This window comes from Ctenopharyngodon idella, chromosome 17 (assembly GCF_019924925.1).
Source record: "Ctenopharyngodon idella isolate HZGC_01 chromosome 17, HZGC01, whole genome shotgun sequence".
Taxonomy (NCBI): Eukaryota; Metazoa; Chordata; class Actinopteri; order Cypriniformes; family Xenocyprididae; genus Ctenopharyngodon; species Ctenopharyngodon idella.
Window position 1 is genome coordinate 8,761,638 of NC_067236.1, and position 13,310 is coordinate 8,774,947.

General features: G+C 35.9%; 1 protein-coding gene and 1 long non-coding RNA gene across 5 annotated transcripts in view; one reads left to right on the forward strand and one right to left on the reverse strand.

The window, feature by feature from the left end:
* larp1b (La ribonucleoprotein 1B) overlaps positions 1 to 12,534 on the forward strand; it is a 32,444-nt gene extending 19,910 nt beyond the window's left edge. For 2 of the 4 annotated variants that reach the window (XM_051868929.1, XM_051868931.1), the window contains exons 7-19: positions 1,735 to 1,879; positions 1,976 to 2,150; positions 2,284 to 2,522; positions 4,056 to 4,160; positions 4,248 to 4,610; positions 6,585 to 6,702; positions 7,037 to 7,197; positions 7,321 to 7,427; positions 7,522 to 7,685; positions 7,777 to 7,921; positions 9,737 to 9,846; positions 10,370 to 10,497; positions 10,650 to 12,534. In XM_051868929.1, coding sequence (XP_051724889.1) covers positions 1,735 to 1,879; positions 1,976 to 2,150; positions 2,284 to 2,522; positions 4,056 to 4,160; positions 4,248 to 4,610; positions 6,585 to 6,702; positions 7,037 to 7,197; positions 7,321 to 7,427; positions 7,522 to 7,685; positions 7,777 to 7,921; positions 9,737 to 9,846; positions 10,370 to 10,497; positions 10,650 to 11,045 — 2,356 coding nt within the window. In that variant the 3' untranslated portion in view covers positions 11,046 to 12,534. The remainder of the gene's footprint in view (positions 1 to 1,734; positions 1,880 to 1,975; positions 2,151 to 2,283; positions 2,523 to 4,055; positions 4,161 to 4,247; positions 4,611 to 6,584; positions 6,703 to 7,036; positions 7,198 to 7,320; positions 7,428 to 7,521; positions 7,686 to 7,776; positions 7,922 to 9,736; positions 9,847 to 10,369; positions 10,498 to 10,649) is intronic. The other 2 variants (XM_051868930.1, XM_051868932.1) reach the window with 2 other exon arrangements.
* Positions 1 to 13,310, reverse strand: part of LOC127498962 (uncharacterized) — a 425,088-nt gene that overhangs the window by 388,830 nt on the left and 22,948 nt on the right. The gene's annotated exons all lie outside the window — the stretch shown is intronic.

Genomic DNA, 13,310 nt, shown 5'->3' on the forward strand with positions numbered 1-13,310 from the left:
GAGGCTTTTCATTGGTTGAATTTTATCATCAGTTACGTCTTTTGAAGTTCCAACTTCAGGTGCTTCATCAGGATACTTTTTAGGAACTTGCTTGTGTTAGTAGAAATTTGATCAACTTTTCTCCAAACTGCTTGTCCACAGAGGCTCTAAATGTTTAGTGTACAATATTTAATTGTGAAATTCAGCTGTGATAGTGGAGGTTTAGTCTGCAGTTTGGTTTCGCTGCACCTGGTCTCACTGGAATCCAGCCAGAGGGCAGCTCAGTGCCGTCTGCAGTGAGACTGCTCTGTTCCTCACCTTTAACAATACACAAAACCCAGAGGACAGAGATAGACAGAGAAAGGGTACTGATCCGTGAATGCATATGTTGCTGGAAAAGAGATGGATAACTAAAGGGATGTGAGATTTGTCTTTTATTCCCATGATGTCCATTCAGTTCTCTCTTTGCCTGCAGCGCTTGCAGAACAAGACTGTAATACCCAACAAAATTGTTCTTGGATATGTGTACTATATGTCCAAGAAGATGTATTTTGCATTACATTGAATCAGACTGAAAGAGCTTATATTATAGCTATATTTTTATTTGGTTGTAAGAAAATATTGTATTGTCTATTGCATATAATTTAATTTATTTATTGTTTTCTTTCAGTTAAGTCTTTTAGGGTTTTGAAAAAAGAAAAATGACGTTATGGCAAAAAATGAATTCAAAATATTCTGTTCATGCAGCTCAAGTGCTGATGTCATTGAAGCAAGAGAGAAATCAAATACTAAGACGTTTTGAAATGTTAATTTTTCAGTTCAGCATTTAAATTGATTTGTTATGGTTATAATATCATTTGTAATAAAAAAATATTTGTATTAAATTAGTAAAATTAGTAAAATGCAAAATTTGCTTTAGTGATCTCAGACCTCAGAAAAAAATAAGTATTTCACTGCCATTATATCAGATGTGAATGGAACAAATTAATAAAACTATTAAATGAACCTCTAGTATATATTTGTATGTTTTTCAGAGGTAATATTTATGGTTTTTATTTTCATTTATTTATATTTATATGTATTAAATACATGGCTTTAAATATGTGATGTGTAATAATAATAATACATAAGTTGTATCAAGACTTCATATACAGAAAGACGGTGCACTCATATTATTATGAATGGGAGAAAGTGCAACACGCAATATGGAGGAATAAGTCCCGCCTTCTAAGTAATAGAGCCAATTGCCAATTGGTAAAGTCATTGTATCACTGCGGCTGCCATTAGAAGAAGCTTTTTCTGAGACGCGCGATTATGACTGCGCATGTACATTGGCTGGTCTAGCCTGAAAAATGCTGGGTTTTTTTGTCATGAATTGAGCATTTAGAAACTAAATTTAAGAGACAGTTGTTGTCAGATTTCATTGGTAAATTAAAATCTGAAATTTAACCGTAAGCTTGGTTAACAACTTTGGAGAATTTGATGTTTCCACATTCAAAGAGATAGGAGCTGTACTTGCATGACTGAAATAGCTGCCCAAGAGGTGTTTCAAAGATGGCCGCCGAGTGATATGACTTGCCTGAAAGGGACTTTGGTTGTATGTAATTATATCTTATTTGCACACAAAAGCGACATGCACGAGCTATTTTTGTGGTTATTATTTAAATACACCGTAATTAGTGGCAGCAAATGTGAAACTCTACTGTTTAATTATTATTTTGGAGTTTACAGATTGCTGTTTTTGTTTGTTTTTAGTGAATACTACTTCAGTCTCCCAAACCTGGAGCGTGACTTCTTCCTGCGGAGAAAGATGGATTCAAAAGGCTTTTTGCCCATCTCCCTGATCGCCAGTTTCCACAGAGTCCAGGCCCTCACCACCGATATCAACCTCATTAAAGAGGTGACATTGACCTCTGACCTACCTCTTTTTCTGGACACACATCAGAGATTATTATCTTTAGTCTGTGTTATATCTGGTTTTTATGTGTATAAACAGGCGGTGAAGAACAGTGATGTCGTGGAGCTGGTTGATGAGCAGATCCGTAGGAAAGAAGAGCCGGAGCATTGGCCCATCCCAGGTCCCCCTCTAGACTCCCCTCGCACAGATTTCTCCCAGCTCATTCACTGCCCCGAGTTCGTCCCAGGACAGACATTCACCTCCATCAGCACAGGTTCTGATGTGTTCTACTGTTCTGGCTTTTTTGTTGTACTCGCTGTTGTTTTGCATTGATGAATTATTCTGTTACTGTTGCCCTGACTTTAGCATTCACTCACTCACACTCTCTCTCTCTACATGTGTCACAGTATCATCCTCCCCAGTCAGTCAGCACATGGACGAACCTGCTCTGGTGAATGGCCAAACTAGCGATGACACAGACACAGCTAAACCTCAGTCCAAAGAATCCTTTCCTTCCGACTCAAAAAGCAGCTCTAGTGAAGATGGGAATACCCCAAAAGAGCAGTCCATCAGTCTCTCTGATCCAGATGCCCAGCCGTGGATACAGGTGGAAAAACGACACAGAAACTCCCCTGGAAAAAATAAGGTACTTCCGGATCCGTTCAGAGTCTAGTGATAAACAGTGTTTTGTAGGGATGCACCTAATTTTTACCGATAACATTAAGCCAACATTAGTTTATATGTAATAGCTGATTTTAGATTAAAATGCAATACTGTTTTGTTTAAATAAAGTAAAAATAGGAACAAAAATCTACAGTCATTTTAAATCAAGGTAATTTAGGAATCACAACATTATAACATGCAAGTATGAAAAATGTAATGTTCATTTTAGAGATTTGGTAAAAATTTCATTTGAAGGGATAGTTAGCCCAAAAATTATCCCATGATTTACTCACCCTCAAGTCATCCAAGGTGTATATGACTATCTTCTTTCAGACGAACACAATCAGAGATATTTTTAAAAATATCCTTAATCCTCCAAGGTTTATAATGGCTGTAAATGGCACTCCTGATTTTGAAGTCCAAAAAAGTGCATCCATCCATCCATCCATCCATCCATCACAAAAATAATCCATATGGCTCCAGGGGGTTAATAAAGGCCTTCTGAAGAGAAGCGATGCATTTTTGTAAGAAAAATATCCATATTTAAAACTTTATAAATTAAAATAACTAGCTTCCGGCAGACGGTCTGCGCAAATCGACTTGCGCCAAAAGAGTAACTTCTGACGCGATGTATGACGCAGGATGTAGGAGTATCGTAAGCTTAGATGCCTCTCGCAGTTCAAACAAATAGGGCTGTGCAGCAAACTCAAGCTCAAAAATATCAGAGCAATCCTCTGATATTTTTCTCTTTAAAAATTCTTGTTTTAGACTTCTAATTCATGACCGGTGTTTTGTTTTACTCTATCCTCTGCGCTTCCGCATTCATCAATGCGTCATGCGTCAGGTCAGAGGTTACTCTTTTGGCGTAAATCAATTTGCGTAGGCTGTCTGCCGGAAGCTAGTTATTTTAGTTTATAAAGATTTAAATATTTAGATATTTTTCTTACAAAAACCCATCACTTTGCTTCAGAAGGCATTTATTAACCCCCTGGAGCTATCCATCCATCATCTTTTATGATAAATGGATGCACTGATGGAAGAGCTGGGATATTTTATAATATAACTCTGATTGTGTTCTCCTGAAAGAAGATAGTCATATACACCTAGGATGGCTTGAGGGTGAGTAAATCGTGGGATAATTTTCATTTTTGCATGAACTATCCCTTTAACAGTGTTATTAAATTAGATTAAAAGAGTGTTATTAAAAAAGATCAAATAGTCTGTGTTTGAGTGAGTGTAAGATGATGATGACAGAGGTAATCTAAATGAAAAAAAAACTGGGAAATGAGAATGCCCAATTAAATATACACTACTGTAGAACTTTTGAAGTCCGACATTGAATCTCAATATTGGCCAATAACCAGCATGAAACCAATGTGTTGTGCATCCCTATTAATTTGCTTAATTCATTGCAAAGTCATTTTAAACACTTCTTTCCTTTTCCTCCTCCATATTTCTTCATCCATCATTTCTTCTCTCCATCCATTGTTCCATCTCCTGTCCTGTGGGTGTGCAGACCTCAGTAACTCCTCTTCCTCCTAGCTCTCCTTCTTCTCCTTCTCCTCCTCCTCTTCCTCCTTCTTCTCCTCCTCCTCCCCTTCTTGAGTTGTTCCCATGTGCAGTTGAGTATTTGTCCTGCTTTCTGTTTGAATAATTTTTTTGTTTGTATTTATATAAGGAAATAAGACCTGTTTTGTGTTTGCTTCAGGAGAGCACAGAATTGGTTCAATCCTGCCCAAAGCAGCCGCCTGAGGCAGACCAGGAAGAACTGGACTTTCTGTTTGATGAAGAAATGGAACGGCTCGCAGCGCCTCGCAAGAACACCTTTACCGATTGGTCAGATGACGATTCTGACGATGAACTTGACGACCGAGACGTTAACAAGATCCTGATCGTTACACAGACCCCCCCTCACTTGCGGAAACACCCTGGGGGAGATCGGACGGGGAATCGTGTGTCACGTGCCAAAATTACAGCTGACCTTGCCAAAGCCATTAACGATGGACTGTTCTACTATGAACAGGATCTTTGGACAAAGGAAGAAGGACTGCAAGAGTGTGCCAATGCCAAGGTAAGAGTGGCTGTGCTTTGAGAATTATTCTTTTAATGTAATAAATAATTTAGTTTACGTCACAATAAAGAATCGTTTAATAAAATGTCCAAGATGCTCTTTTCCATATAGTGAAAGGTGACCACTGTTATCACTGGTCAGCATCCACTTTTTTATTGTGTGGAAGAGAGCAGCTTGACAGAATTCTCATTTTGAGCTGAAGTCTCGATTTAACTACATCATTGATAAATATTCCCCCTTATTTTGAATGTTGAATATAACTTATGTTGAAAAGTGATATTTCTTACAGTGGCACCGTGGAGTTGCCATCATATGAGCATCGTGAGTTCGACATTTTGTGTCATTGTGTTTCCCTCGTCATTCCCTAAAATACACTTCCATTAAAAAAATAAAATAAAAAATGTTTTTTTAATGTCTTAAAAAATGTCTTAATGTTAAAATGTCTTAATTATGTATATTTTTTGTAACAATGTAAAAGTCTTTACTGTAGCTTGACCAATTTAGTGCATCCTGGCTGAATAAAAGTAATTTCTTAAACTCTTACTGATTGAACAGTAGTGTAAACAAGAAAGTTTCTTTTAAAGAGTGAGTAATAGTAACTCAGAAGATTGTGCTAAGTGTGGTGTTTGTTCAGCAGCTGTTGGCTTCAGATAAATGTCCATACTCAGCAGTAACATGGGAATTTTCCCATTGCAAATGTTTGAATTGCTTTGTGGTTGATAGAAATATGCTGAAATATTTGCTTAAGGTCACACATTTTGTCTTCACTGACTTATTTCTCAAACAACCTGTGCACTCTAGGATTCATCATGTGATCACAGACCTCTTTAGGGTTTGATATGTGCTAATATCTATATTATCATCAATATTATCATGTTATGATTCAGTTTTTTAGTACATTACAATTTTATCACAGTATTGGGATTAAATAGTGCATTTGCATTTGGTTAATCAGACTCCAGAAGTGTTATCATTTGTTCAGTGCAGTGACAAATATCTGCTTGTACCCTTTACAGTCAGCCAATCAGACAAGAGCTCTCTGATAGAATGTGTATGTTCTTTAGAGGAAGAGTTCTGTTCTCGATTGGCTCCTCCTGGATTAAAAACATAGTATGACTTATTTAGATGTATGAGCCCATTCATACTTAACTGTATCTGAGCCCTTAGCAAACTCTAAAAGAATTTGGCTGTTTAATTTAAATCTAATTAGTCAGACACTGAGTGCATTTAAATTGTACAGTGGTATCAGGGTTGCCCATATGTTCCTGCTCATGGGAGCCGTAACACCTGTGTTAACTGTGCCAAGGTCTCTGTGGGCTGGAGTTCATAGTACAGACACCTGATAAACATCTGCACAAAATGACAGAAATGAGCACATGTGGTTTGCTTCATATCAGTTAAGAGTTTGTGATGTTACTCTGAGATGAAATCAAATGAAATGATTTCTCATTTTTGAGGGCTGTGATGTTAGTGTGGAATTTTTGCATTAATATTTTCTGTGTATCATGGTGGCCAATGCATTTATAAAAATAAATTTGACATATTAAGGTTTAAGAACATAATATCAGTCATTTGTATCAAGAAAAGTCCAGACATTCATCTCTTTGTTATTGCAAATTATGTTCTTGGAAAACTTCTGATAGACTACAGTATGTCTGAGTTAAGGCCAAACGGCTAAATGGACTGAAGTCTTTATGATGGACAATAAAGTTGTCATTTCTAAACTGCTGCGAGTAATAGCTGCTGATAAACCTGTTCAAGTGCACTGCCTGCAGTCAGATACAGAGCAGTTATATGACTTCATTGTTCAAACAGGCAGAAACAGGAAGCCCATCAGAGCACTTTGTCTTCCTCCTCTCTCATTTGTCTTTAAATGAAGAGTGTGATGCTCCGCTTGTAGTTTATATGCTTGCATGTTCTTATAGTAATGTTGTTGCTCTGTGTTTAATGTGTCAATATGATTCACATTTTTAGGATGTGGAGAACTTTAAAAAACTCAACATGATCAGCCAAGACGAGTTTGAAACTCTGACCCCTAAACTTCCCATTGACCCCAACCAGGAGGTCCCACCCCCTCCACCATGTCAAACAGGTGATTGCACACTTTATGTCTCTATGAGATAACTATGGAATGTCTGTCTGTTTTTGTTTTATTAATTAAACAAATATTTACGTAAACAATTACATTTATTTAATTATTTTTTATTTAATTGTTTATTTTATTTAAATTATTTATTCAGTGTAATTTATTTAATTTTACTCATTTAAATTTTTTTCTGTGTAATGTCACATATTTGCACAGACATGTTCAGGAAAACAATGATGAAAGCAAGATTTTTTTATTTAAAAAAAAATACTATAATGTTAAATTCCAAATGTTTTATATTTCCAGATATTTAATTTTTTAATGTTGGTTCTTTCTGTAGATGATTCCAGCATGGCTCATTCTCTCCCCACGGATGTCCCAGAATCCCCCAGTGTCCCCCGTACCCCACGCACACCACGCACCCCTGGAAGACAGGACCCCACCAAAACCCCACGCTTCTACCCTGTCATCAAAGAAGATAGTGGAAACCTTGATGGAAAAGTAAGTTTTTACCAGGCAAACAGATTTCATGATTTTCAGGATGACTTGTGTATATATATGTGTATATGTATTCTAACCTATTCTATTTCTGCATAATTTTATTTTTTTCTCTCACCCTTTTAGACTCCCAGAAAGAGGAAAACCCGTCACAGTTCTAACCCTCCTCTTGAGTGCCATGTAGGCTGGGTAATGGACTCACGAGAACACAGACCCCGCACTTCCTCTATCAGGTTTGTGGCTTCTTTAGTCCACACCCTCAGCACTAAGGTGAAAGTTGGCTCAACAGTGTCTCTTTCTTCTTGTTCTTCCTTGTCCTTTGTACAGCAGCTCTAATGCGTCTCCATCAGAAGGAGCCCCCGCACTGTCAGGCAGTTACGGCTGCACCCCACAGTCCTTGCCCAAGTTCTGGCATCCATCCCATGAGCTTTTGAAAGAAAATGGCTTTACCCAGCAAGTTTACCACAAATACCGCCGACGCTGCCTCAATGGTACAATGATTATTTTGAGTTTACACCACACTATACTTGCTTTACATGAATTTCTCATGTTTGTGTACTTTTTTTTTTTTACCCCCCTCAGAGAGGAAGCGATTAGGTGTGGGTCAGTCTCAGGAGATGAACACCCTCTTCAGATTCTGGTCCTTCTTCCTCAGAGACAACTTTAACAGAAAGATGTATGAGGAGTTCAAGCAGTTTGCCTTGGAGGATGCCAAGGAGAACTACAGGTGAGTCATGGTCCTGAATTCTGTGTTTTTTCTGCAGATCTTGTCTGGAGAAGTTATCGACCTTTGAGAAATCAGAGGCTTAAGCAGGCAGTAAGTCAGCCAGGTTCACTTGACCCCTTCTCAAGTGCCTCCCAGTTTAGCAAGAGGGTGCATAAATGACATACCTGAATTAAAAAAGGGTTTCTGCTCATGAGTCCTTGTGACTATACCGGTCATGGTATTAGCCACAGGTATTATAGATATCTCAAAACCTTAAAAAATTCTCCTGATTTTGAGTTGCATCACTGAATATAAGCTACAGAAGAGAAAATGGCTAATGTCTATTAAAAATAATATTGAAATATACATATATCATAGCAGTTTCTCATGAGAGTGTTAAGTTTGGCATTCACGTTTGACCTGCACAACATACAAACACACCCACGTCAAAATGGCTGCCAAGTCTGAACATTAGTTGTCTCAAATGACATACTATACAGTATGCACTTACACTATGCACTGTGTAGTCAACTGTCTAGTGTATGAATTATATACGGTTGTTATTTTTGTCATCCAGCATCGCAGTCTGTTAGCCCCTCCCCCTCCAGTACGTGATTAAAGTTGAGTGCATGAAATGTCCAACATTCCACACTTCATTTTTTTTGGTTAATTAAGTGCATCTTTTGAAATGCTTTTTGTTTTTTGTTTTTTTTCCTCAGTGTGTACACACTATACTACAAAATGGCATAGAATAGTGCATAAGTATGTGAATTGGTATACACATTTTGTTCTTCATTTTGGATCAACTTTTAGAGGAATTAGATTTTTTTTGTTGTTGTTGGGGAAAGTCCTGAATGCAGAGGTGTTGCACTCCTATTGAACTAAGTTATTTCTTGGATCAACAAAACTCATAATGGAATATTAAAATCATTCACGATATCGAAAGGAATTTGAACTTCAAATGCTATCAAAATCACAAATCTTGCAGATTCACAAACAATAAAGCCATCCTGTTTCAAGCAATAAAGCAAAATGAAAATAAAAAGTAATTAATAAGAGCATTTCACATTAAACAAGTTACCAACAAAGGATTTGTGTGGGTCCTTAAAAAGTCTTAAATTCAATGTAATCCAATTTAAGGCCATAATTAATAATAATTTCTTAAGTCTTAAATATTTTAAATGGTATAACAAAAGTCTTAATTATCATTTTAAGAGGTCCTAAATTTGGGGACAGAAAAGGAATCATGATACGACCTAATGCGATTATTAAACCTCAAAACAGTTTTAGAGTTTCAAAATAAGAGTCCCGTTGCATTATGAGCTAGTTTATAATTAAAAATCCTGCATTATCCAGAAAATCTTTTTTTTTTTTTTTTTTTTTTGTTGTTGTTGTTGTTGTTGATATTATTTATATTTGGTTACACAATATACTGTGGTATTCATTTTATTTGTGTAGGTCTTAAGTCTTACATTTGATTTTAAAAACTGCAGAAACCCTGCAACAAAACATTTATAACATTCATAACATTAATATCTTATTAATATTAATTAATATTAATATCTAACATTTTAATAAATTGTCTGGGAACTCAGTTCATTGCAGAACAATATTAGTTCATAGAATCTTGCGCATGTTTTTTTTCTTCTTTTTTTTCTTTTTTTTGTGCACAAAAAATGACTTTGTGTGAACAGGCCTTAAGACAAGTTCAAACTTTATCAGCTCTGACTTCCTGCATTTATAGTATTTTCAGTTTTTCTTAGACATGAAAATGATTACACTGGTAAAGGATGCCCAACACTAGTTTCCTAATGTGTGTTCATATGTTTGTCACAGGTACGGACTGGAGTGTCTGTTCCGGTTCTATAGTTATGGACTAGAGCGGCGATTCAGACAGGACATCTTCAAGGACTTCCAGGAGGAGACCATGCAAGACTATGAGAAAGGTCAGTCACTCTTAATTTTTGACAAACGAATTTAATGTTGTTCCAAACCCCTAAGACCTTCTGGGCCTTGAAAGTGGTTAGAACGTTGCAGTCTATAGGGGAGTCAGAAAGCTCTCGGATTTCATTAAAAAATATCTTAATTTGTGTTCAGAAGATAAAGGTCTTACGGGTTTGGAACGACATGATGGTGAGGAATTGATGACAGAAATTTCATTTTTGTGCACTAAACCTTAAAAAAAAAAAAAAAAAAATCATGCAAAGGCAGAAATGTTTTTGCCGTTTCAACTTTGCATATCACCCACCATCAGAGTCTGGTGTTTTGCTGGTGAAATTCACTTCCCATTGGTGGAAACTTGTTCTTGAACCACCATCTCTGCATGACTGCAATGTCTGCATTTCTGTTTCAAATGTTTACATCAAATGTCAATCACTATAACTAATTCTGAATATATTTCTTGATCATTTAGTCATGTGATGTTGTTTTTTCACTCTACATGCTGATGTTTTTGGGGGGTTTATATAGGTCAGCTGTATGGACTGGAGAAATTCTGGGCTTTCCTGAAATACGCAAAGGTGAAGAATCAGCCTATTGATCCCAAACTCCAGGAATACCTCAGCAAATTCAAGAGCATTGATGATTTCAGAGTAGATGTGAGTATAGGCATCATCCCTTGCAAAGGGAAATGAGGTTTTGAGTCCAGAATATGATATTAATAGGATTAGTCTATATGCATTGAATTGCTTTCTAACTGTTAATATCAGTCTATTGCAATCTAAATCAAATGTAATTTCCCTGTTCTTAGCCACCAATGACAGAGGAAGGAGTAAGGAGGAAAGCACACTCGTCCTCCACAGGAGATGAGGTGAAACGTAGGCGACACAACTCGACATCATCATCGAAACAGACCCCCATCTCCAAGACTTCAGACAATCAGCCAGCCGCTGGAGGGATGGCAAAAACAGCCACGACTGATCAGGCCACTGCCCCAACGGCAACGAAAACCAACAATCAACCATCAGCCAAGGCAGCCTCAACCAATCAGAAACCAGCACCTCTGACCGCCAAGAGCAGCTCGGCTAATGACCCATCTACAAAAGCCCCACCCAAAGAGAATGTGAAAAAGAATACCTCATCAGATGTTCGCAAAGGAGAGGCGGCGACCAGCAAAAACAAAGATGCCCAACAGCCAAAGAAATGAGGCCCTTACTACACTATATACAGTATTTGAGTGTGATTCTAACTCTAGAGCTGTGAAAAGATTTTCAGTGCTGGTGCAGGCTTACGTTTTACACCGTAACCTCGGAAGTGAGCCAGTCAAACCGTTAGAGCAAAGACCAACTGTCAGACTGCTGCATTCACAAACTGAAGAGTAAACCAGAGACGTCTTTGTGTTGTACAAGACACTTTTTCTGGACAGGTTAACTTTCATTAGATTTTTTTTTTCCTTCATTTTTTTTTTCTGCAGTTAATAGTTTCAGAATCAAGTACGCATGGTGAACTTGTTTTGCTGTAAAGTTTACAGAAGATGCATTCCTACATCGAATGCAGTTTTATCACTTTTAAAAATTAATTTTACCTTTGCAAATGCCTTACATTTCAAAAGCAACAAAAAATATATATATATATATTTTAAAGCATTGTCAGCATAAATAATGAATAATCTCTTGGTGTTTAAAAGTGTTTTTAATTTGTGTGTGCATGTCCTGCACATCACACATATTTACTTCATTTATTTTATAAACTCAAAAAAAAAAAAAAAAAAAGATCAAACAAAAAAAAATCTCTAACTTGAACTGAGGTTGACACAAGGTAACACACACTATATAGCTTTTTGCATTTTTTGCTCTTTTAGCTTGTGTAGGAAATATGACAGTGATGGAATACTAAGTTCTTTATGCTTTTATGATTATCTGAGTGTCTGAGCTGAATATCGGAGAAGTACATAGATATCAAGCCAAAGTGGTGAGGGATTGTAAAAAGTGTTAACATCATCAGGAAATACACGATGTTCCTGCTTTTAATTGTTTTTTTTTTTTTTTGCCGTTTACGCCATGAAAGTGGTGATCTCAAAGACGCCACATCTCTAGTTTAGGTGCAGAGTACAGAAAGAGAAAACATATTTGAACTTTTTATTAATTTTGACTTAAATTGGAAAACGTCTGTGTACTTTTAGTTTCTAGGAAATGTTATCTTTTTTTGAGAGGAATTATCCTTCCTTTTAAATTTTGAATCCTATTGGAGTTGAGTTTGAGATAATTTATTGTTTTACTCTCTTTTGAAGACTTAATTGATTACAATCTTTTTTTATTGATATTACAGAGAGAGTATAGATGACCGCAAACATGGTGGCCCAGAGAATAATTTTATTAGCATTTTTATTTTGCAGGTTGCTGATAACATTAAATCAGTGTTTTTTTTTTCTCACTTATGATCATTAATCAGACACTGAATTGATGTCCCGATTGTATCATATTTGCTTATGAAAACTGTACATAAAAATATTAGAAGCAACTCTCTAATATCAATCAGTTCATTTTTATTGATTCATTTTATTGTGATATTTTTGTTTGTGTGCGCTTGTGTGTTGGTATGCATGTCGGTTTAATTTTTTTTTTCTTTCCTCATAATTGTAAAATGTAAAAAAAACACAAAATATATTAAAATCTGTTTATAAAACCCCAAAATAATATATATTGTATTTCTTGTCAAGTTCAATTCAAAGACAAAGTGTGCAGTGTAATGTTATACTGGGTCTTACTGACACAGAGTTTTTGAACGATGAATTTTCATAACCTTTTCCAGTTATTTGGATTACTGGATAATAAATATTAATAAATTAATATTAAAAAATATAATAAAAAAATTAATTAATAACAATAATAATAATTTGCACTCAAAAAGACTGATATTTACCCAATATTTTAGAGCGGAGAATAACCTGAAGCATGTGTTTTTACTATAGGAATTTGTTTAAAGATTTTCCAGGCCTGCAAGCCCTCTTAAAATTCCATGGCATTTTCAGGTTTTCTGTGATTGTGGGAACCCTCTTAAAAAGACATTATAAACACAACACACACTGAGAAATACAGCTGCTTTGCTGTAAACAATACATTTAGTATACACAGTAAACAATTACTTGAGACACTTAAAAAAAAAAAAAGACAAAAAAAAAGTATTCAGAAACTAGAAGTCAAGGGACATGGAAACAAATTGTGTAAGCTTGGAAATTAGGTTGTGAAGATAAAGGTCTGATAAGGGATACTGTTATCTTTGTTGAATTATAATTTTAAAAAATTATTTTTTTAAAAGTGATATTATAGCCTGCCATGTAATATTTTAAGCAGTTTTGTATTTAATGCAAACATTTTTTTTTTTTAAATGTGTGCAATAGATTTTTCAATTTGAAACATACTTGAGTTTCAGGTTAATTAATAAGCATATTTGTGAATACCGTTGTATTTTA